At 42.0% G+C, this 24918-nt stretch overlaps 1 protein-coding gene across 3 annotated transcripts in view; it reads right to left on the minus strand.

The window, feature by feature from the left end:
* The window catches only part of BIN3 (bridging integrator 3), a 531071-nt gene that overhangs the window by 21978 nt on the left and 484175 nt on the right, over nt 1-24918 (minus strand). For all 3 annotated transcript variants that reach the window (XM_063311532.1, XM_063311531.1, XM_063311530.1), the window contains 2 exons: nt 22925-23061; nt 20464-20504 (listed from right to left, as the gene is read on the minus strand). In XM_063311532.1, coding sequence (XP_063167602.1) covers nt 20464-20504; nt 22925-23061 — 178 coding nt within the window. The remainder of the gene's footprint in view (nt 1-20463; nt 20505-22924; nt 23062-24918) is intronic.

Here is a 24918-nt window from a genome sequence, read left to right on the forward strand (position 1 = left end):
ATCTTTTAGATGGTGTCCAATAACTTTATAATTACTAGTTCAATGAAAACTGTTTAAAAGAAGTTGTAAGACTTAGAATCAAATGTCCCTCTCCTGATATACATTTCACTTCAATCTTGTTGAAGACCTCTTGTTAATTTTGGTTCTCAGGAATCATACAGTCAGGAAAGGACCACAAACTTTCACACATATGCCAACTTCTATAATTTTCTGATGTATCAATTATAGGTTGAGTTCATGCTAAGCCAGGAACGATGACATTGTTATTATTATTCAATTCATATTCCACCTTTAGTTTGTACAACTCTAGGCAATGTACATAATGTTCCTGCCTATTTTCCCCACAACAATAACAACAACCCTGTGGGGTTGGGCTCAAGTGAGTGACTGGCCCAAGGTCACTCAGCCGGCTTTCATGCCTAAGGCGGGACTAGTACTCTCCTACCATGCCTGATTGGCTCTTGGGCTGAGAGTGAGTGACTGGCCCAAGGTCACCCAGCCACATTTACTATACACCTAAATCAGCAATTGCCCTCTTATCAAAACTATAATTGACTTGGATGCAGCAAACAATGATCTTATCAAACCGGAAAGCAGAACGAACCGCGCCTGCAAAACCTTGCAAACTATAACGGACAATGCTACATTTGAATCAACCTATAGCTTAGAAGAGCAAATCCAATTTTGAGCTTTCAAACATAGATTGGTAAACCATCTTCTTTATTACTTTTTTTTTTAAGTTCTTATTTGTTTGGAAATTTATATTCCACTTTTCTAACCAATGGTGCTCATGGCAGTTAAAAGCGATCAAATAATCAACACTCAAGCAAAAAACTAAAATACATAGAATTAACAATATAAACAAGATGGGTATAAACACATCACTCTATACACAAAAACAAATGGACTTTTAAAATCAAAGGAGCCTTTGCACGGGAAAAAGTCTGAAGGTGAAAGTTTAGTGAACTGATGCCTTAAGAGTTTTAAGGTAACAACTGGAGACTTTGGGGTTGAATATGGTCCCCAAATCCATCCCCACATTCTAATGTTTAATGTGACTAACGAGAATAATTAATTGTTGTTTATTCGTTCAGTCGCTTCCTACTCTTTGTGACTTGATGGACCAGCCCACGGCAGAGCTTCCTGTTGGTCGTCGCCACCCTCAGAAACCCCAGGGTGGAATCCATCACCTCTAGAATGTCATCCATCCATCTTGTCCTTGCTGCTGGGGGAATTCTGGGAGTTGAAGTCCTCACAACTTAAAGTTGCCAAGGTTGAGCAGCACAGGTCTAGACAGCAGATCTCCTGATGTTTTGTTGGCAACTGTGGTTGGCATCTTCAGACCACAGGTAACTGAGCAGGGACTGATTGGGCTCCTGCCAGGTGACCTGATTTCTGATTGGTCTTTAACCGAGCTGATTTCCTCCTGGTGCAGGATGTTGAGGGCTGGTCTCTGATCGGTTCTCTGTTTGTGCCCAATCCTAATCGGTCGTTGTGGTGGTGTTAGAACCAGCTCGGCGTAGCAGACCACCTTGCCTCTGAAGATGCCAGCCACAGTTGCTGGTGAAACACCAGGAAATCTGCTGTCTAGACCAGGGTCACTAAACCCTGAAGCTAAACACTGCCCAACGGATATAATATAGTTTTAATTACATTTAAATCAAATTACATGAAATGAAGTTTTTGTCTTGGTCTCATTCATTCCTTGATCCTGTCTGGCCTCAACTACTATTTGGAGTGTGACTCCAGTGCACCACCTACACTGCCCCAACTGCCAAGAAGCTGCCATGGATAACAAAATCTGACCAGAAAGCACCAATTTACTAAACTATTGTCTGCCAGCCTCTCTTGCCCCCCTCCTGGCTTATCTTTGTCCTTTGGGAGGGCATGCTTTCTAATTGCTACAGCTGCCCCCTCCCCCATTAACTTTCCAAGAAAACCCATGGGGCTCATTCTTGGAAATGGAGAGGTGCTGGAAGCTGGAACTTCACTTTGATGCCGGGCAGTCTTCAAAATTCTTAATTTTAAGGCCAGTTGGGTGGGGCAGGGAGCCTAGGAAGAAATTCCCAGGCACACTGGTGCCCCTTGAACTGATGGAGACCTGTACACCTCAGACTTTAAAAAACAAAGCAACCCGATAGAAACATAATGCAGTTTTCTGGTCAACCAGGTTTACAAAACAGCCATGAAGATGAATATTTACAAACTCTCCAGGGTTAATTACTGCTGTAGTAGTATTCAGGGAACAATATTCCATGCCCAGAATTTGTACCTTAACGTGAAAGGCTAGTCACTTGTGCCTCTCCCTCTCGTTCCAAGATCAGTTTTGGGTGCAATTGATAACTGTACATTTCCATTTTGTACAGCTGAGAGAATGAGAGTCCTCCACCTCATTTTGGGTAGGCTCAACAACTCAGCTCTGGACATGGCTCACAGCCAAACTCAGATGGAGATGGTCTAGTGTGTGGAGAACTTTCCCTTCACGGTGGGCTGGAGGAGATGATCTTCACATCTCTATTCTAACAATATAATAAACAGCAAGATCGGTTGTTATCTTATATACAGAAGAGGAAAGATGGCAAATACAGTATAAAGAAAATGTAGTGCGGAGTTTGGGGTGTCATCTGTGGACCAGGGAGACCCAGGTTCAAGTCCCCAGCTGTCTACAGAGCTTACTGGATAACTTTGGTTCAGTCACTCTCTGAGCCCAACCTACCTCAGAGGATAGAACAAGGGAAGACTTCTCCAGCACATCCTGCTTCAAGTTCTCAAGATAAAAGGCATATATAAATGCAATCATAAATAAAAATAAATACAGGTAGTCCTTGCTTAATGACCCTAATTGGGACCAGCAACTCCATCACTAAGTAAGGCAGTTGTTAAGTGAAATATCACGTGACCACCTCACTTAGCAACAGCAGTTCTGGCAGTCCCAGTTGCAGCCATTAAGCGAATCACCTGTGGTTGTTAAGCGAGACATTGCATGACTGACTTGTGACTTCCTACCAACTTCCCCATTGTCAGAAGCTGGCTGGGAAGGTTGCAAATGGCAATCACGTGACTGCAGGATGTTGCGACTGTCATAAATGTGCGACGGTTGCCAAGTGCCTGAATCACAATCACATGACTGTGGGGGAATTGTATGATGGTCATAAGTGTGAGGACCAGCTGCAAGTCACTTTTTTCAGCACCGTCGTAACTTTGAACAGTCGCTAAACGAATGGTCGTTAAGCAAGGATAACTGTAAATGTATGGTGGCTGAGCACTCTAGTGGAAGCATTATGCCATGAGATGTAAGTGCCCATGATGTATACAAAGCAACTGGAACGCACAGAACACAATAAATCTCTTCTCATGAAGATTCCCCTCTGGATATAAAATTTCCCAGAAAATTTACTCTTAGAATTCCACAGCTGGAGCTTTAAATAATAATAAAAAACCCATTAATAAGGCTCTTAGTGCATCTCTTTAATGCCGAGATCTAAGTATATCAAACAGTTACACTAACAGATTTTTCCCCTCCTCCCTCCAACCTTTTTGCTGGTACACCATGTTGCGCTCTTAGCTATTTCAAAAGCTGCTGCAACATAAAAACTAATCTATAAAACCGACTCACCTGTAATAGTCTGCGCGAAAGACATTAACAGCAGGAAAGGTAATGCAGTATTATTTAACACAAAGAGCTATTGACATTCGTTTCTATACTTAGATTTCTACAGCGGTGAGAAGGACTTTGATTTCACAGACTAACTACACAAGCCATGCTGTGCTACAGTTGCTATAGATTTATACCGTGCTGTAGATTTATGCCTGTGAAAGACAGGTGTCCTGCTGCATATGCATGTAGATTTCCCCAGCTTTTCCTTTTGTGCTAATTGCGATTTTTTCCTCCTTTTTGTGTCATTAATGTGGAGACTGATGGAGGCAGTTAACTAGCACGCGAGCAAGAAGGGGCACGATACACGCTTCCCTCTGACCCCGTGGTTTTCTGTGCGCTGAGATTTCATCTGTAAGGAGAGTTATTTCATCATAAGAGCCCTCACATGTAGTCTGAATCACAGCAGAGGGCTGCAGAGAACGCGCACTACTTTCGCCAGCCACCTTTTTCAACAGACTGTTTCCCCCCTCTTGAGAAGGGCATCTAGAGAAGACAAGAACGCAACTCTGAAGGTGCCTGCGGCATGAATGCCAACAGATGGTCGGCATCCTTCTTTCATTGCTACGCTGCCAAACATCAGTGGATGTGCACATCCATTTAGGTTGGGGTTCCTCTGCGCTGACTCCTAATCAAGAGCATTAAAAAAATGGTGTGGCATCAACCAAGAACTAAGAACTAAGACATGAGAATAATGACCAGCTCCCCTGAAGGCTACCAACACTGAATCTGGAAGACAGCCCTCAGTCCTGCTCAAATGGAGGTAATGAGGAAGTGTTTCCTGAACCTCCTTGTTTCGTTATTAAGACACTGGTGGTCTTTATGCCTCCACTGAAAGCAAACCACATAAAACGGAGCATGGGTTGGATCTGTGGTTTCATTAAAATCAAAAGTATTGTTGGTGAACAGTCATGACTGCAGCAGGAAGACAATGGCTAAAACCTCCTTAGTGCAAGAATGTCAGTTTGACAACAGGCCATGTGCCTATAATTTACTTTTTAAAAGCCATTCACACAGTTGTGAATGGCACAACTAGTAATGTCAAGTTTCCTCCAACAGTTACTTTTGTTCGCAGTAGGCAGGCCTGGCATGACAGTGGCAACAGCTCAGCTTCCTCAACGGTCAGAGGACAATATGAAGCACAATCCACAACATCTTTTTTCCAATCCATGCTGAAATAAACCAGGTATGTTCCTATTTCTCGTCGCTGCAGATTCACACATAAAGAGTAACAAAACGGTACTGCAGTTAATTACCTTAAGAGAATTGAAGTAGACGAACTTTAGAGCCACATTTATTAGTTTTCAGCCCTTAAGAGTTGTGAGAAAAGATGCTCACAGAGGTGAAAAATTTCCCACGGGATAGCACTGAAATATATATTGCAATATATATTAACAAATATATTACGGCAAAAGTTTTCATGAACTAAATGTACATTTAACCAAGCGGACTCTAGTCTAAACTGGAGAAGGCGAAAACCCAGGATCATATATATACCTAGTCCTTGCTTAACGACCACAACTGGGACCGGAAGCTTGGTTGCTAAGTGAAGTGGTCACTAAGCAAATACAACCCAATTTTGTGGTGGTCATTAAGCGAATCACCGTGGGTGTTAACCAAGCCCCGTGGTTGTTAAGCGAACCACGTGGTTCCCCGTTGATTTTGCTTGCCAGAAGCTGGCTGGAAAGATTGAAAATGGCAATCATATGACCACATGACACTGCGACGGTCATAAATGCGAACTGGTTGCCTAACATCCAAATCATGATCACGGTGATGGTTGTGTGAGGACTGATTGTTAAGTTTTTTTTTTCCAGTACCAATGTAAGTCTGAACCATTACTAAATGAATGGCTGTTAAGCGAGGACTACTTGTACAACGTCAGACAAGCCTGCTAGGTACTGAAAATGGTATGTGGGGCTGATATGAGTCAGATGCCAGCAGCCTAGCTACCAATGCAACCTTCTTAAAGCTACCAACTCAGGTGCCTGACACAGGTGAAAACTGAACTAGCTACTTCCTATTACCCAGTTCAATGTCTTACTCACTAGCTTATGATTGCACACTATCTGCAAGGTACATAGGGAAGAGCATTTGGCCTACATCTGCTTACACATTACATCAAATGTCCAGATTGCATAATTTTGCTTAGGCAAGCTCTAAGTGAGACAATTTCCTACCCAAGATTTACTGATTGTTTTTCTCTGTACATGAGGACATAAAGTCCTACTAGCACATGACTGAAAAAACTTAGGTGCTTAATGAATATTTGCACATTCTATGCATGTATTTCATGTCCTAATCTTCAGGAGACAATAGGGCAGCATTTCTCAACCTTGGCAACTTTAAGATGTGTGGACTTCAATTTCTATAGCTGCCCAGAGTCACTTGCTGAGATGGGCGGCTATAGAAATTGAATAAATAAATAAAATTTTGGGGGAGATGGGTGGTAATTAAATTTGAATAATAAGTAAATTAAAATAAAATAAAATAAACTCCCAGAATTCCCCAGCCAGCAAGGTTGGCTGGGAAAGTCTGGGAATTGAAGTCCACACATCTTAAAGCTGCCACGGTTGAAAAACACTGCAACAGGGCATATGCAGCACTACTACAGCTGAGTACTACAGACTCCTAATACTGCAGAAAGTTTTATATGGCTCTGCCCGTTCTCCACTTAATGCAGGAAAGCAGATTAATATCCAAAGATCACCTGAAAGCCCTCTTTCAAGAAATTTCCCATTTGCTCATGCCTATAATGCTATCCAAATCAACTTACATCCCCATACCAAAAAAGGGAAACACTAAAGAACGTTCAAACTATCAAACAGTGGCACTCATTTCACATGCCAGTAAGGGAATGCTCAAGATCCTGCAAGGTAGACTTCAGCAATTCATGGAGCAAGAACTGCCCGATGTACAAGCTGGGTTTAGAAAAGGCAGAGGAACTAGGGACCAAATTGCCAATATCCGCTGGATAGTGGAAAAAGCCAGGGAGTTTCAGAAAAACATCTATCTCTGTTTTATTGACTATTCTAAAGCCTTTGACTGTGTGGACCATAACAAATTGTGGCAAGTTCTTAGTGGTATGGGGATACCAAGTCATCTTGTGTGCCTCCTGAAGAATCTGTATAACGACCAAGTAGCAACAGTAAGAACAGACCATGGAACAACAGACTGGTTTAAGATTGGGAAAGGAGTACAGCAGGGCTGTATACTCTCACCCTACCTATTCAACTTGTATGCAGAACACATCATGCGACAAGCTGGGCTTGAGGAATCCAAGGCTGGAGTTAAAATCGCTGGAAGAAACATTAACAATCTCAGATATGCAGATGATACCACTTTGATGGCTGAAAGCGAAGTGGAACTGAGGAGCCTTATGATGAAGGTGAAAGAAGAAAGTGCAAAAACTGGCCTGCAGCTAAACCTCAAAAAAACCAAGATTATGGCAACCAGCTTCATTGATAACTGGCAAATAGAGGGAGAGAATGTAGAAGCAGTGAAAGACTTTGTATTTCTAGATGCAAAGATTACTGCAGATGCTGACTGCAGTCAGGAAATCAGGAGACGTTTAATCCTTGGAAGAAGAGCAATGACAAATCTCAATAAAATAGTCAGGAGCAGAGACATCACACTGACAACAAAGGTCCACATAGTTAAAGCAATGGTATTCCCAGCAGTAATATATGGCTGCGAGAGCTGGACCATAAGGAAGGCTGAGAGAAGGAAGATCGATGCTTTGGAACTGTGGTGTTGAAGGAAAATTCTGAGGGTGCCTTGAACTGCAAGAAGATCAAACCAGTCCATCCTCCAGGAAATAAAGCCAGACTGCTCACTTGAGGGAATGATATTAAAGGCAAAACTGAAATACTTTGGCCACATAATGAGAAGACAGGACACCCTGGAGAAGATGCTGATGCTAGGGAGAGTGGAGGGCAAAAGGAAGAGGGGCCAACCAAGGGCAAGGTGGATGGATGATATTCTAGAGGTGACGGACTCGTCCCTGGGGGAGCTGGGGTGTTGATGACTGACAGGAAGCTCTGGCGTGCGCTGGTCCATGAAGTCACGAAGAGTTGGAAGCAACTGAATGAATAAACAACAAATAACGCTATCCAGAGCTCAGCTACATGTGTATATGCAGTATTTAGAAAACAGGACATCAGTTAATCTGCAGCTACCCATATACATATTATTTTTCTCTTTGTGAATCTATTGGCTTAGGTTTCAACCCCAATCAAAATGAAGCTCATGTATTTTTATCTCATCTTTTCATTACAACAGACATTCAAGGCATCTTACACGTTAATCAACCATTTAATATAATAAAAAAATTCAAGATCAGTAATGGTTCCCATTTATTTTGCTGCAGTAAATGAAATTTAAATTGTAACTTTCTAAAGAGAGAAACCTTTCCATAAAAAAACAAAAGATATTAATACTGCACCATGTCCTCTGTAGCAAAATCTACCAGAAGGGTCCTGATGCACCTTAAAAATTAACACATAGACTATGACACCAACTTTTGCTGACTAAAACCCACTTCACAAGATGCATGATAATAAATCAATTTTTCAGAAATGAGGAATTATAAAAACTTACATAAAAGCCCTGCTACTTCTGAGTTATATCTGTTCCTAAAAACTAATTAGCTTGCTTATTTCTCTTCCTTATAGCCTGCTACTAGCCCTGATTTAACAAAGTGATGTTTTTCCAGTCACTAATGGAGGAACAAAGCACAACAGATTGCTTTAAAAATAGCAGCATGACAGGGATTGAAGTAGCAAGTTACTTTGCAGAGCCAGCAACTATTGCTTCCTAAGATCTTTGAATGCATGGATCAGATGTGATTGCTGAGATGGGGACTAGCCAAACTCTACTAGTTGCCAATACCCAATACCTTTGGATCACCTGACTCTTTGGATCACTTCAGGAATGCTTCTTGTGATGTGAACAATCAGCTTGTGCACTCAGCTTGGACCACCAGAACAGATTCCATAAAAGTAAAAAAGTTCGAAGACTAAATCTCCACGCACTTAGAATTGTCTTGATAGCTTGCATTCAGAATCTAATAGGATTCCGATAAATCCTTATGGCAAGGGTAAGCAACCTGTAATACAGAGGTACAGTAGCTGAACCATTATAAACATTTGAAGAGAATATCTGTAGCTCAGGGTTGAACTGTGGAGTCCTGAGCGCTCTCTGAGCCTGGCTTTTTTCTTGCAGACGTTTCAGTGCCCGACTAGGCAACATCTTCAGTGCCCGACTAGGCAACATCTTCAGTGCCCGACTAGGCAACGAAACATCTGCAAGAAACAACCAGGCTGAGAGAGTACCCAGGACTCCACATTATAAACCGTTGCCTATGCTTCTTAGGGTATTTGGAATAGTTCTGTAACAACTGGAGTGACAGTAATCACCTATTTCCATCCTAAGGCAACAGTGGACAACATTATTATGATTATGATTATGTCAGTGGTCACATTCTTTCAGGAAACTATTGGAATCCCTATCAGCTACAAGCCCAAAATGGGTGGAGCCTTCCATACTCTCATATTAATATATGAGAGTATGGAAGGCTCAATGGCCTTTACACTTGTTCTTTTTCTCTCCCTGTCCCCATCTCTCTCCTTGTTCTGAGGCATCCCTCTTTGAAGGCCTTAAAAGAAAGTCTATGGTGGTTGCAAAAGTGCGTAAAATTATCCCAGTCCCTGGCTTTATCCATTACTAGTACAGAGTTTCTGCATGAGCGTGAAAAGTTTAGGCCAGGTTTATCTTTCAGTGTTTCTCCTACCCTTAAAAACAACCCAAAGAAAACAAACACCAATACCACCTCAGTAATGGTGTCTTACCAACAGGAAGCTCTGGCGTGGGCTGGTCCATGAAGTCACAAAGAGTCAGAAGCGACTAAACGAATAAACAACAACAACAATGGTGTCTTGTGACTGTCGTGTTGGATAGCTAACGGCATAAAGAAGCAGATGGGCAACATTCAATGGTTAGAAGGGAAGCTCCACTTCCTGATCTTCTGAAGGGCCATAGGAAGCAAACAAGTCATGGCCAACCTGCTGGATGGATGGAGTTTGAATTCTGACCTGGCTTTGACCAGGTTTGGGGGGGGCGGCATTTAAGATTAGGGGTGGGAATGAAGACCTTCTAGAAGCAATCTACTCTTATTCCGCATATTCAAAACAGTCTGGGTTTGGTTTTTTCCCCCATTTCTTGGGAGTATGCAATGAAGAAACTACTACAAACAGGAGAAGCACCCCCATTCTCTTCCTGAAATCTACTAAAAATGAGCTAAACTCATGCTTCTGAAATTCAATGATTTTGTCACCAAATGTTAGCACGACAACTTGGAGGTGCTATAAATAGGGTGCTGTGGGGCCCATCAAAGGAAAAGGCATGACATATAAGCTGAGAGGAAAGAAGAGAAAATGATCTAAGAGGGATAACATCTTAACTGGGGAAAGAACATGAGCTATATATGTATTCCACCATGGAAAAGGGAGGGAAAAATCCATTCAGGGATGGATGTTAAAGCTGCCGCAATGACATCTGCCTTAAAAATAGATGGTCTATGGCAGTGTTTGTCAACCTTGGCAACTTTAAGCTGTATGCAAGGCTGGCTGGGGAATTCTGGGAATTGAAGTCCACACATCCTAAAGTTGCCAAGGTTGACAGACACTGCAATAGGGCCTAAGCAGCACTACTACAGCTGAGTACTACAGACTCCTAACGCTGCAGAAAGATTAATACGGCTCTGTCCATTCTTGACTTAATGCAATTGTTACAATTAGAATTCTCTGTATATTTGTACTTTTACCCAAAAGTATATCATATGCCAATGTTAGTAGCAATCTAGTACAATATTAAAGCAGTAAGCGGTACAATCAAATTTAAAGCAATTAAATAATTCCACTTGTTGAAAATAGAACCATTTAAAATACTGGAAGAAGGAGGTAAATTTGGCTCCAAAATGAATGTGATGTCAGCATGACTCTCACAAGGGGTGTTCTGAAATAGGTGTGCCACTACAGAGAAGGCCTCTATTTAATGCAAGCTTTAATGCACTTTTTCTATAAATAGAATGCAGAAAAAAAAAATCCTCCTCTGATTATTTTAATAGCATGAACTGTTATTCTATACTGCTATGAACAGACTTTTATCCTGGATATTTTGTAATTTAACTTTGTTTTCTTCTTTTCTTGGTCTATCCGTATAGGGAAAGATGTCTCTGCTTTAAATAATTGCAGATACATACAGAGTTCTCACTCCTACACCTTCCAAAACACCTTGTTGAAATTCAGTCTGAAGCTTTGCACAGCCCCACTGTCCAGTACAGAAGATGTTCTTTCTGATCTTTGGGTCCCAAGGCTTTTATGGCCAGCAGCTTGAATTTGGTTTGGTAGTAAATAGGCAGCCAGTGTAGCTCCTTCAAAGCTGATCTGACATGGATGCACTTGAGAAAGTCAATCAATTCAATAATTCGATTCAGTAATTGAATTATGAATTTATTGAAGTCATTTGTTCAATCATTTTCAAGGGGAACCTCACTTCAGGCAACGTAAGATGGTTGGTCCAGGCTTGAATTTATCATATCACTATGATCAGGATATCACTAGCTGAGAAAAGTTGTCACTAATAAAGTAACTGAAGTTGGAATAAAATAATTCAAGCAAGACCACTTGAGCCTCTGCTGACAAGGTTGGATTAATGTGCATCTTCCAAGCTGGACACTTGCTTTTTCGGGGTGAATGCAACCCCACATAAAACAAATAATACACCAGTTTTCCAGGTCTACGGATTACAAACCCACAATTGCCTCATCTTGTCTGGATCAGTTTCAGTTTATTGGCTGTCAACCACCTAGAATTCAGACTATGGTTTAGAACTTCCACAGCTTCGTTTGACTTGCCGAAAAAGAAAGAGCTGAATGCTGTACGCATACAAATGATACTTGAACCAAAACTCTGGATGACTTCGCCCAACTGTTTTATGTACATTTTATGAAAAGCATGGCGGGTTAGGATTAGCACACCACAGGTAATGAGATTGAGTAGCAATCTCTATAATGATGCTTTCTGAAACTGATTTTTACATATACAGGTAGTCCTTGGCTTATGACCATTCGTTTAGCGACTGTTTGAAGTTACAACAGTGCTGAAAAGAGTGGCTTATGACCGGTCTTCACATTTATGGCCATCACAGTGGCCCCATGGTCAAGTGATCAAAATCTGGGTGCTTGGCAACCGCCATGTATCTATGATGGTTGCAGCATCCCAGTGTCACATGATTGCCATTTGTGACCTTCCCAGCCGGCTTCCAACAAGCAAAGTCAATTTACTTTTGGGTAAAAGTACAAATATGCAGATAAATCTAATTGTAACAATAACAATAAATAGAGCATCACTAAGCAGCAATTTGCTTAGCATCAACAAGTGCAACAGACTTAAAACCAGCCAGAAGGCAAGAACCTAAAGAGATACTCAAATCATTTCCATCTGTTATGTTTAAGCTTTGCTCCTTCAACTACCATCATTAAGAGATGATTCAAGCCACCATTTATGGGGCTCATATTCAATTCAGAACAACCTTTAATTACAATTGAATTTGCATACACTCAGTTCTCTATCTGATGCCTAATTTTGTTCTGCAACTACAATACTATTTTAAGAAAACTTGAAGTCTTTTATACTTACAGAAACAAGACAAAGAAATCCATCCTTCTATAACCTCTCTCTCTGACCACAAGCCGTTTTATGAAAGCACCTAATGTGGATCTCAGAAGGTGGTGTTTTTGCGTGGACAACCACTTTACTATGCAAAGGTTCCTCTTGAACTAAAAAAAGCCTCCAAAAATTCAGCAAATGTACCACAATAATAAAGCATAACTCACAGTTCCTGGGACATATCCTGGAGATTATATTGATGTGCTACAGGATAGCAAGGTCTGTTCTCATAGAACAGATCAGGCCAAATTCTCACAACTATTTGAGATAAGTCAAGAGTACCACACTGGCTCCAAAACAGTAACAGATATACATACAAGATCTAACATACAGTATTAAACAGAAGTTTCCCTACCCGAGTAGGCTCAATAATAAAACACAGGCTGTGCGTACAAACACTTACAGTTAATCCAACTTCTACCTTCGCTGGTACAGTAAAGGGCCTGAGGCAGAGGGGATTCAGCACGTGCCATTCTAGTTTAGATGGACCAATGGACCAAGTTAGATGGGCTCCATAAAGGCATCTTCCTATGTATTGCTGAATATTTATTTATTTACAACAGTATGCACGTCACCTATGCATTTATGCACACTTGTAATGCAGGGAGAACAGGGAATTGTCCCCCAGCATATCTAAGCAGATAATAAGTAAAAAGGCTTGGAACCACTGCTGCCTAAGGATGCCTTCTTGCCAGGCTTGCTAAATGACATTCCCTCGTCTTTAAATATGGGGATAAGAACTGTTAAAGCACAAGTGGGCAATCTGAATCGACTAACCACTTCTTGACACTTTCAAAACACAAGGGACTGAGTCAATGTTAAGTACCATCATTATCTTAGCATGTTCCAAGTGGCCTCCCCACTTTACTCAGAGCCTTCCTTGACAATACTCTCTCCTCCCCAAAACACACTTTGTCAAAGGATTATTTAAACTCTCTGCAAGCTCTCTGCGGCAGCTTTGAGACTCTGCCATCAAGCTGCACATTGTGTATATAAAATGCAGCTTGTGTCTTCAAGCAATTGTAAAAAGCGGGAGGAAATCATGCCAGATGCTTTTTCCATTATGACTATGTACAATCCAAAAGCACATTCCACGGTAGTTCGCCCAGCCATTCAGCCGCGACACGGACTCAAACCTGCATGGAATCTGACTTTGCAGCTTTTGAATCAACTTGTAGCTAAATAGATGTCTTTTACTTGAGTCACCATTGTCTCAATTCTGGTGATGGCTAAGTTTCTTTTCATCATGATTTTAAAAAGGAATTGGAAAACACAATTAATGGGATGGGCGCATCTTTGAAACGGTAATGTTGATCGGTTGCATGCGGACACAGAAAACTGTTGGCTTTTAACAACAACCCAAACAAAACACAGTATTGTTTTATTGTTCCAACTGGCCAAAAAGAAGTAATTATCCTGTGTGGTTTCCAAATATGGATGTGTTTCCCCCCACCCCCACCCCCCGGCTAATAATAAAAAGAGCAATACATCATATAACAGGGTGCAGAGTAATTTTGAGCCACATTACATGTGGTGAAGAGCACATAAAATCAAAGGAAGGGTGGATGTCGCTCAAAGGACATTAATGCGTGAATTGTGGTGGTCGGGGGTGGGGAGAGGATTTGGGAGAAGAGGAAGAAAGGGGTGGAAATCAGGAGCAGAGAGAGAAAAATAGTAACTGCCAGAAAAGGCAACCGGGGAAAATATATACGGGAGGAAGTGAGGGTTGGGACAAAGACAGGCTGGTACAGAGCTACGCCAAAGCATTTGGGCTCCGTTCAGGAATGCCATTCCACAGTCCATGCCCACACGTCCGTCGCAGGCCTGTCCACCCACCAGGAAGGGGAAATTAAAACCATCCTTTCTGACTACAGCAAAAAGCCATAGAAAATAAGATGACAGTTCAAGCCAATGGGAGCCAGGGATTAAGACCAAGAGCCCCCAGAAGCGGGGGGGGGGGGGGGCAGACAACAAATGGGATGGGCGGATGGGGAAGGCAATGCTATGTGGCTAGCTTTCTGTATGAAATCCTCATTAAAGGTCTAGGAGGATATGAAAGCTGCTTTTGCAGTTTCCCGTCTCTAATTCCCCCACCCTGTCCTGGGAGACAGCAGGCTATTGGGTCATCTGTTTTCACTGTCGAAGATTCACAGACCAAGATGGTGCGATTAACTGACGAGATTTAGCAGGTTGTGGAAAAGGGAAGAAAAGTCCACGCTTAAACACAAACCCTGAGTACAATTCTAGTACAGATTCAAAATGGCTAATAACAATGTAGGCAAGTGCTGGCTGGCCTGGAAAAGGCAGAGCTTGATGAAAGTGGACCTCTGGACTGGGAAAATGTTTAAGACAAACGAACCAACAAACACCCACCGCTGATTTCCAGCTGCTGTGAAAAACCTGCTAAGACGTTCACACGCTTGTGAGCCAGCACCGCTTTTGCAATGTGCTGATTCAGAAGTCTAGGGGTTCTACTTATGGGAGCAACTTTCACTAAAGATGGTAGAAAAGGCCCTGGACAGAAGTAGGAAGCAATGTTGGTCTATGCTCAGGTTCATAATGTGGGTGACACCGTGGGCTAACCCATGCCTTGCTTCCTCATTGTTTAGTTAATGAACAGCAATTGGCGGTGCTTGGGAAACATGGGAATCGTGCTGATGAACCACACTAGCTGGATTCACATGACACAAATAAACAAACCCACATTAGTGGTGCGTGAGCCCTGTCACTGTCTGCAAAGCACCACAGCAACTGAAACCCAATTTGGAGGGCTTCTTCACCTGGATTTGAAGCCTCTCATCCAGAGGGGCGCAAGCTTTCATAAATATCTCAACTGCAAAACTTTCTTTATTTCAATTTTGTCTCCTATGGTTACCCACAGAAATGGAATTGTCAATCTAGCCTCAGGCCTGGGTATAAATTCTGCCCACACAGGCCAGCACAGCTCTAAGTCTCTAAGGAGAAACTGCCAACTGTGTCAAGCAGTTAGCTATTTTGGCCCCTTCCCCTCTGTATTAATGCCAGGACAGTCAACATATTGCACCATCCTCTTGATTTGGAAGGGAGTCTGCTACTATTCTCAAATTCTCTCCAGGGCCTTGGGGTTTCTGAAGCAATTCCCATCACAGCATTTGGAAGCTACTACCAGCAGCGGCCTGGAAACACACTGAAGAACGATGTAAGTTCCCTTTACAGGTAGTCCTCGCTTAACAACCACAATTGGGACCAGAATTTCAGTTGCTAAGCGAAGGCATCATTAAGCGAATCCAACCCAATTTTATGACCTTTTTTGTGGCAGGTGTTAAGCAAATCACAAGGTCCCCCATTGATTTTGCTTGTCAGAAGCCAGCCGGGAAGGTTGAAAATGATGATCATGTGACCATGGGATGCTGTGGTGGTCATAAATATGAACCGGTTGCCAAGCCCAGAAATTGTGATCACATGGACGCTGCAATGGTCGTGTGGAGACAGGTCATAAGTTGGTTTTTCCAGCACTGTCATAAGTCCAAACCGTTACTAAACAAATGATTGTTAAGTGAGGACTATCTGTACACCCCTTGGTTTGAGAAATGGCCGCAAAGTACGGAATTAACTTAAGACAGAGCCTTCCATAATTCATTCCCAGGCCCACAGGATCAAGACCATTGGCAGACAGCTGCTGTTTAGAAAATACATGATGCCAACCCAAGTTTCTTTCAAATCATGGATCTTTCCATTGACAGTTTGAGGATAAAGGAAAATGTAGCAGAATGGAAAGGCAATAGCTTCGGGGGAATCCACACTGCAGGGAGGAGGAAGCAGCAGCTATGCTTTTTACATACAGGCCCATGATTTCTAGCTATGGCAAGCATGCAAGAAGACTTCTGTGGGTTCTGTTATTACTTTCCCCAACCTGGCAGTCCAAATGTACTGGACTTCACCTCTCATAAATCCTTGTGAGGCCACAAAGTCAGAGAAGGCTGCATTGATTCGTGCATAACTTGCTGCTCCCAGGATCAGAGCGTGGCTCACTTGTACACAATGCGGGGACCATGCTACCCATCTGGGGAGAAGGGAGGAACTGAAGGTTGCAGTATAAGCCAGCACGTAGCTGATTTTAGATCGAACTAGATCCAGGATGATTTTTTTCAGCCTCTCAGCAACCGTTTGCCCAACCTACTGTATATATCGAAGAAGGGAACGTTCTCACTTAAAAACTTAAATGAGCGAGAACGGCTTCTGATCTTGGTTATAGTTGGAGATCCTGGGCCTGCCTCCCGCAGTCAGCTGCTGTGGCTTTTGAGGAAAAGCTGTGTAGCTCTCCAGACCGGTCAAGCACCCCCTGGAGCTTTCGGGCACTGCACTAGAGCAGAGAGGATTTGATTCTGCATATGATTCTGATTAGGCTCTATTGCCACTAATGATAATGGCCCAAATTGCATTGATCTCTTTCTTTAACTAATAAATTCTACAGACCACCACTGAAGGGGCGTAATGAAATGCAGCTGCTAGGGGAAAAAAAATCCTTTTCTAGGACAAGGCAAGTCTGGGTGAGGCTTGGGAGGATAATCTCCTTCGGGGAAAGCCGTGCCTAACAAAAAACAAGGCAGTCTTCATTCATCTCTGACCTGCGGCGTGTTATAGAACGCTGCTGAATCAAGAGGAGTCAAGCACGGGGATAGCTACGGTGCCTCTTCAGTACCCAACAAGTAGGTCTGGCAGGTTTTTAAAAAAGGGGTGCTAAGATCTCTATGGCTACACTCTTTACCCCCCCCCCACTTCCTGGCTCCTCTTTCCAGATCCACTGATGTAATGAGGGGACAGGAATCGTTCGGGTTCATCCTAAAGGGGAGCCGACCCACGTGCAAAGCAAATGCACGCACCCCACCGCACTCAACACGCAAGATCACCAAGGAGAGAGAAACAGGGAGACTGGAAAAGGGGAAATCACCAAAGATTGCTTGGGAAGTGTAATTAGCACCCAGGTGGGAAGAAAGAACTAAGACCTTCAGAGATAAGTAATAGGGAATTAGGTTTCAGATTTGGGAACTTCTAAGATTCACTGACCCCAAAATGCCAGGGTAGGCGAGTAGGAGAAAAGCTGAGCCAGCTTCTTGTTTGCCTGTTGTTTTTTTCTGCAAATGCTCAACTCATAAAGTGAATACAGCTATGAATCCACAGCCATCCCAATCCAAACACTCTGCTCCCAAGATAATACTAATGCTGAGTCTGTTCTGGGTATGCGGTCCATCTTCAGAAAAGTGATGTTTTTGGCCTCAGCAATTAGCTTATTCAGTTAGAGATTTACCTCTCACAGGCACATGGTGCAAATTTTTATTGTTTGCACAGAGAGGGTATGTATGGGCAGAGGGACCAAACAGAAGACATATGTTACAGAAATACAATACAGGCAGTCCTCACTTAACAATAGGGACTCAAAAATTGGTTGTTAAGCAGTGCGATTGTTAAGTGAGTCACCACGTGACTGGACCCAATTTTATGACCATTTTTACAATGTCTGTTAAGCAAATCACTGAGGTTGCTAAGCGAATCACGGGTCATTAGGCGAATCCAGCTTCTCCAATAGACTATTTTTGCTGGGAACTGGCAAAAAAGGTTGCAAATCGCGATCATGTGACCGCAGGATGCTGCAACTGGCCGTAAAGGCAAGCTGGTTGCCAAGTGCCCAAATTGCGATCATGTGACCACAGGGGTGGTGCGATGGTCGTACGTGCAAGTACAGGCCATAAAGCAGTTTTTCCAAGGCTGTTGTAACTTTGGACCATTGTTAAACGAACGGTTGTTAAGCGAGGACTACCTGTATATGGCCTTCCTAGGCAATCTGTTATAATGAATAATACAGAGTTCACAATGGGGCTGTTGATTTTTTTCTTAATCAGAAACTACTTTAAGTGAACAATCAAATTTCCTGATCAATAAAGAAAGTCCCAGGAAGCTGTACAAGTGTCCCTTCGGAAATCTCATAGGCTCCAGCTTTTCCAACAGCCAGATAAAAATGTTTCCTGGCTCAGAGATCAGCAGGAACCTTGGCTATATCTGCATGGTGGCTCTCAGCAAGCTACAGTTTCCTCATCCAGACATGCTTTATACACTACTAGACAACCTGTGACTCGCTGGGTCACCTTTTCAAAGACATTTCCTTACGCAATGTCTTCAACAATGGCAGAGCTTCTAATGTACTGCCTTCACTGGAAAAGTTCTTAAAAATTCAGGGAGATATTCAGAGATGTATCTGCCTTGAAAGTAGCCCATGTCATTTATATTGAACTGTATAGCACAGTCAACCATCAAGATTTGATCACTGGAAATGTTTTATGATATTTTGTATTATGCCATAAAATGTTTTATAAAATTTGCCACATTTCAATTCCACAGGAAACATGGGTTCCAAATTTTGGATGCATTCTGTAAGTTAGCCCATTTGAGGTACCTTGGTTCAAAAACTGTTGCCCCACGATGCACTGTTTCGTTCAGTTAAAGGTCACAAAGTATCAAACAGACACAAGAGTTTTAGTAGTATATAGATTCTTTGTTATTTGCATCTGCCTTTCCAGATATTACCATCAGCTTTTGGGTAAATGCAGACAATGTTTCCCTCAAGTCTAAAAACCCAAATAAAAATATAAATTTTGAACTCAATTCTTCTATATTACAACATATGCAACTTGTTTAAACCTGTTCAGTTTTGATACCTCCCCATGTGAATCAAATATTCAAGCTGACAGCACATTAAAATATGGGGTTGGGGACAAGGCACTCTCCGAATTCCCAGCCACCATGATTATGTTATTTAGGAATCCTGGAAGTTGCAATCCCAACATATCTGAAGGACATCAGCTTGAGGAAGTCTGCTACCGAGTCAAAGAAGAAGGTAAGTTGAGGCCATTAAACACAGACAAGAAGTCATACAGAACATCCTCTTGCGAATAGCAGAGCTTTCTGTAAACTCTGTCTAGCAGGCTTTTAAACCTATCCATAGTTTCAGCCAAGGGGTCGGAGGAGGAAGAGGATGGGGAAACAAATCCTGCAAAATTCTGGGCCACCTTCAACCATCTTGCTTGCAATCCATCCCTAACTGCTTAGACTACGTTACTTTAACTTCCCTGCTTGGGATTAGAGGCAGGAAAAACGTCAAGTGAAACAAAAGGTGTTATTGAGCAATTTGCCTCACTTGCTGTCTTATTAAAGTCATTTTATTCTTGCTCACACAACTTCCTCGTAATGAAAAAGTGAATCTAAAGATTTCTGCAATCATTCGGTTGTAGTAATAGAGGTTCTCTATAAAGAGCCTCCAATGCTTGCTTATAGCTCAAGTAAATGCTAATGAGATTTCAAAAACATGGAAAGGAGGCTCACAGATTCGCAGTAGAAAAAGAATATCTACGCCTCTGAATATATGCCTGGGTAAAATGCTCTTTTAAACAGAATACTCTTACATTTTTTCAGCCTCAGGAGGAAGGCTGCTACTCCTAACAGGAAGTTGATGAATTGCTTACAATTAAACTGCCCAGCCCCCAGCCCCAAAGATGGGGCCATCTAACCAAGAGATTCCAAACTTCATGCAATTAGGGATTTATTTATTTATTCATTCCACTTTAAACCTGACCAATAAGAGATTTCTGGATGGCTTGCAGAGGAATGAATTATACACTGCAGAGTTTCCAAATCTGTTCAAACTTACCCAATCCCTTAACAAAAATGTACTTCTAATTAAGTGAATCTGACCACATCTTTCATTTAGAAAACGTTACTCTCAAACCCATTTTGGGATAGGTTTTGATCTATCAGCAAATAAGCCAAAGAGTTGAAACACGTTGCCAGCGATTTTTTTAAAAAATATACCCACTCCTAATCTTTTATAATATTTTGCCTGCGCATTCTCTTCTAAAATGAGGGCTAGAAATTCAGGGTTTGTCTTTTTTCTAAATGCAAGTTGGGATTTGCAGAATTTCGTAAGCTGTAGGTTTCACCAAACAGCCTTGAGGGAAAGCATGTTGCTCATTCCCATGTTAAATCATGTTCACTTGTTAAGATTGCAAAAGACCCTGTTGTTGCTTATATGGAAACGTCACTACTTACTTTTTCAGGGGCTCTATGACTGTTTTTTGGATTTGATTCACCTGTTAGAAGAAGAAGAAGACAACATGTTTCCAAGAACCAACAAGGGAGATCATCTGAACAACTGGGACACCAGTTTGCTAGTCTTCATGCCCAACTCCAGTATATTCCTTTCCATTCCAGCCGCCCACTCCATGTTTTCCACGTTTTCAATTTCAACTGAATTAAGTATTCTGGGGCTACTGAGAACGTTACATCTTCACCAGGGTTTTCTCCCTTAGTTGTTTGGATTTTTTAAGGAGCAGTTTAGCTAAAAGCAAGGGTTCCTCTGAACATGTTGATATTTCCTCCCTTGGTTCTTAACGGATCTACTCTTGCTGCAATTCTGTCACGATTCGTCCTATTCACTACTCATATTATGAGATCGTTATTATAGGATTTTGTACTATCACACAAAATCTGAAGGTAGTCCAAGATATAAAAAGCCATGACTGATGGACAAAGAGTTGGAAAAAAGTCATGGAACTTTGGTTTTGTACATGATAACTGCAGCAAGATTATTGTATGCAGAAAGATGGAAAGATTCGGCACTGCCCACAATGGAGGAATGGCTGGTGAAGATGATGGAATTTGCTGAGATGGCCAAATTGATTTCTCTGATTAGAGAAAGGAGAATATCTGCATTTATGGCTGACTGGAAAGCCCTTACAGACTTTTTGTGTGAAACAGAAAAAAAATGAACTTATGATTTATGGTTTTGATGATGAGGCAGGATAGATTATAGAAAGAAGAGAGTCATGATATAACTTTAGAGAAGGAGGTAGATCTAAAATTGTACTTAGAATTGCTGTAAAGAAGATCAGAAGCCACTTCTTTGTATCTTTTTTCTTTCTTTTCTATTTTTCTTTTCTTTTTTCTTTCTTTCTTGCACTTTTAGCTTTCTCTTCGATTTCTTTTTCTTTTTTCTTCCTTACTTTACATTAGTTTGCATTAGTTTTTATCTTTGTTTTGAAAACTTTTAATAAAATTATAAACCCCACTCACAAAATATAAAAAGCCATTGGGCATAAGCACACAAGATGGAAGTTGAATTCCAAGTAGAGAATATACACAGTTTAGGGTTGAACCATTGGATTCTTGGTGTTCTCTGAGCTTGGTTGTTTTCCTGCAGACATTTCAATACCAGGCTAAGTAGCATCATCAGTGCAGGAAAACATCCAAACTCAGAGAACACCAAGAACCCGACAGAAGTTGGATTCTAATAGCTTGTGCCACACACAGGAGATAGGCCAAAATAATTATCTCAACTCTATTAAATTCAGGAAGTTCTGATTTACATCTAATAACTGCAAATTCACCTGACTGCATCTCAGCCTGAGATGCACAGATTGAGTTACAGTTTTATGGTAATTACTGTTCTAAATCTCAAATTGTTAAGTATTAATTGCCTATTTTGCTCTTTGCCATTATTTCAAATTTCACACTGTAATAGTGTGAAATAGAGAGCCAGTTTGGTCTAGTGGTTAAGGCAACGGGCTAGAAACCAGGAGACCGTGAGTTCTAGTCCCGCCTGAGGCATGAAAGCCGGCTGGGTGACTTTGGGCCAGTCGCTCTCTCTCAGCCCAAGGGCCGATCAGGCGTGGTATGAGAGTTCTAGTCTCGCCTTAGGCATGAGAGCCGGCTGGGTGACCTTGGGCCAGTCCCTCTCTCTCAGTCCAACTCACCTCACAGGGTGGTTGTTGTGGGGAAAATAGGAGGCGGAAGGAGTATTTGGTATGTTCTCCGCCTTGAGTTATTTAAAAAAATAATAAAGGTGGGATAGAAAATAAACAAACAAATAAATAAATAACCTTAAGTAATTTTAAAAATCCTGAGAGATGCACATATGGCTCTATACTGGTGTAGCTGCTGGCACAATACCAGTCATGAACATCTGTGCTCCTTTGCACATCCTCTAATATACAGGTGGTCCTTGCATAATGACCGTTCATTTAACGATGGTCCGAAGTTACGATGGCCTCAGGGAAAGTGCTTTATGACCTGTACTCACAGTTACAACCATTGCAAACTGTCATACCACCCTCACAGTCATGTGATCACATTTCGGGCACTTGGCAGCTGGCTCACATTTACAATCAGTCACAGAATCCTGCAATCACGCAATTGTGATTTGCGACCTTTTTTGCTGGTTTCCGGCAAAAAAAAGTCCATTGGGGAAGATGGATTAGCTTAATGACCCTGGGGATTCACTTAATGACCGCCAAAAAAATGGTCATAAAATCAGGTCGTCATGTGGTGACTCACTTAATGACAGCACCACTTAACAATGTTCTGGTCCCTATTGTGGTTGTTAAGTGAGGACTACCTGTAAAGTCAATAATACGGTCCTGCTGAGAACTGTGGGACTATCAAGGAGACTTTACAACTAAAACTGGAGAACTTTTCACTCCCTTCTTAGGTATACATACAGAGAAAAATTTACCTTCTCTTGGTTAAAAGAATCCATCCTTTTCATTGCTGTATCCAGAGCCACCACCATTTCAAGAAATTTAGGGTCTTGCTCACAGAGAGGATTGGACAAGAGATCAGATGAGATCTTTACAGCAGATTTTGACATGGCTATATTTGGGAGAGAATCCAAGGAGAAATCGATTAATGACCAAAAAAAGCATGATGCCATTAAGAGGTACAGATTCACATAGATTTTGATGGTAGGACAGGTATGGGGAATTTTTTGGGTGTTCAGGGAACACACTTAATATTCCAGAGCTGGGAAATACGTGTTTTCCTGAGAAGTGCTCTGGGATTCCACTGACCTTCCTCCTCCTTCTCTTCAGAATGGGCTAAGCCAGTATTAGGACTTCTGAATTTCCTACCTCAAAACGGCAGGAAACAATTGTGATCAGAGGACTCTCTGGGGGATGCAAAAAAGAAGGGCTGGGGCCATAATCAGCCCTGCGGCCTCAGACTGAAGCCTCTACAGCAGCATTTCTCAACCTTGGCCACTTTAAGACGTGTGGACTTCATCTCCCAGAATTCCCCAACCAATGTGTCTTGGGTTATGATAACAACCTGGACTGCCTGGATGGCTGTTGCCAAGCGATGAAGTCACGTGATGTCATGCTTTATGACCACATCACTTAGCGATGGCAATCCCAGTCCCAACTGCAGTCATAACTCGAGGGCTACCTGTGTACTCTTCTCCTTGATTGACTCATACTGTTGATCTGCACGCTGCATGGTCTGAATGCATCTGAACCTGAAAACACTGTTCTCTTTTTCTGTCTCACTTATAATTTGAGTCATTACTGTTTCAGTGGAAATGGCAAGGCATAAGAGAAACCTGATACAAAATATTTATACAAGATTAGCACACCTATAAAGGAAGCTGACTTACAAAAACATACGAACAACATAAACAAACATGCAGATATTATTAATTACATTTAGCTACTGCCTTTCTATGAAGGTCCCCTGCCTGAATGCTTTCACTTTCAGTTCACATTAGCTCCTATTTTGCATATCACCTTACTGTAATTCCTGAACTGTGATTAATCTTAAATGTGACTAATAGAAATAAGCCGGCTTCAAAAATCATTTGAACTTGGGTTGTTTTCCCCACACCATAGTTCCAATTAACTTCTACCAGTGTATAGCCCAACAAATCATGAGAGCCACAAATGTTTCTTTTGTTGTTTATTCATTCAGTCGCTTCTGACTCTTCGTGACTTCATGGACCAGCCCACGCCAGAGCTTCCTGTTGGTCGTCAACACCCCCAGCTCCCCCAGGGACGGGTCCGTCACCTCTAGAATATCATCCATCCATCTTGCCCTTGGTCGGCCCCTCTTCCTTTTGCCCTCCACTCTCCCTAGCATCAGCATCTTCTCCAGGGTGTCCTGTCTTCTCATTATGTGGCCAAAGTATTTCAGTTTGGCCTTTAATATCATTCCCTCAAGTGAGCAGTCTGGCTTTATTTCCTGGAGTGTGGACTGGTTTGATCTTCTTGCAGTCCAAGGCACTCCCAGAATTTTCCTCCAACACCACAGTTCAAAAGCATCTATCTTCCTTCTCCCAGCCTTCCTTATGGTCCAGCTCTCACAGCCATATGTTACTACGGGGAACACCATTGCTTTAACTATGCGGACCTTTGTTGTCAGCGTGATGTCTCTGCTCTTAACTATTTTATCGAGATTTGTCATTGCTCTTCTTCCAAGGATTAAGCGTCTTCTGATTTCCTGACTGCAGTCAGCATCTGCAGTAATCTTTGCACCTAGGAATACAAAGTCTTTCACTGCTTCTACATTTTCTCCCTCTATTTGCCAGTTATCAATCAAGCTGGTTGCCATAATCTTGGTTTTTTTGAGGTTTAGCTGCAAGCCAGCTTTTGCACTTTCTTCTTTCACCTTCATCATAAGGCTCCTCAGTTCCTCTTCACTTTCAGCCATCAAAGTGGTATCATCTGCATATCTGAGATT

This window comes from Candoia aspera, chromosome 9 (assembly GCF_035149785.1).
Source record: "Candoia aspera isolate rCanAsp1 chromosome 9, rCanAsp1.hap2, whole genome shotgun sequence".
Classification (NCBI taxonomy): domain Eukaryota; kingdom Metazoa; phylum Chordata; class Lepidosauria; order Squamata; family Boidae; genus Candoia; species Candoia aspera.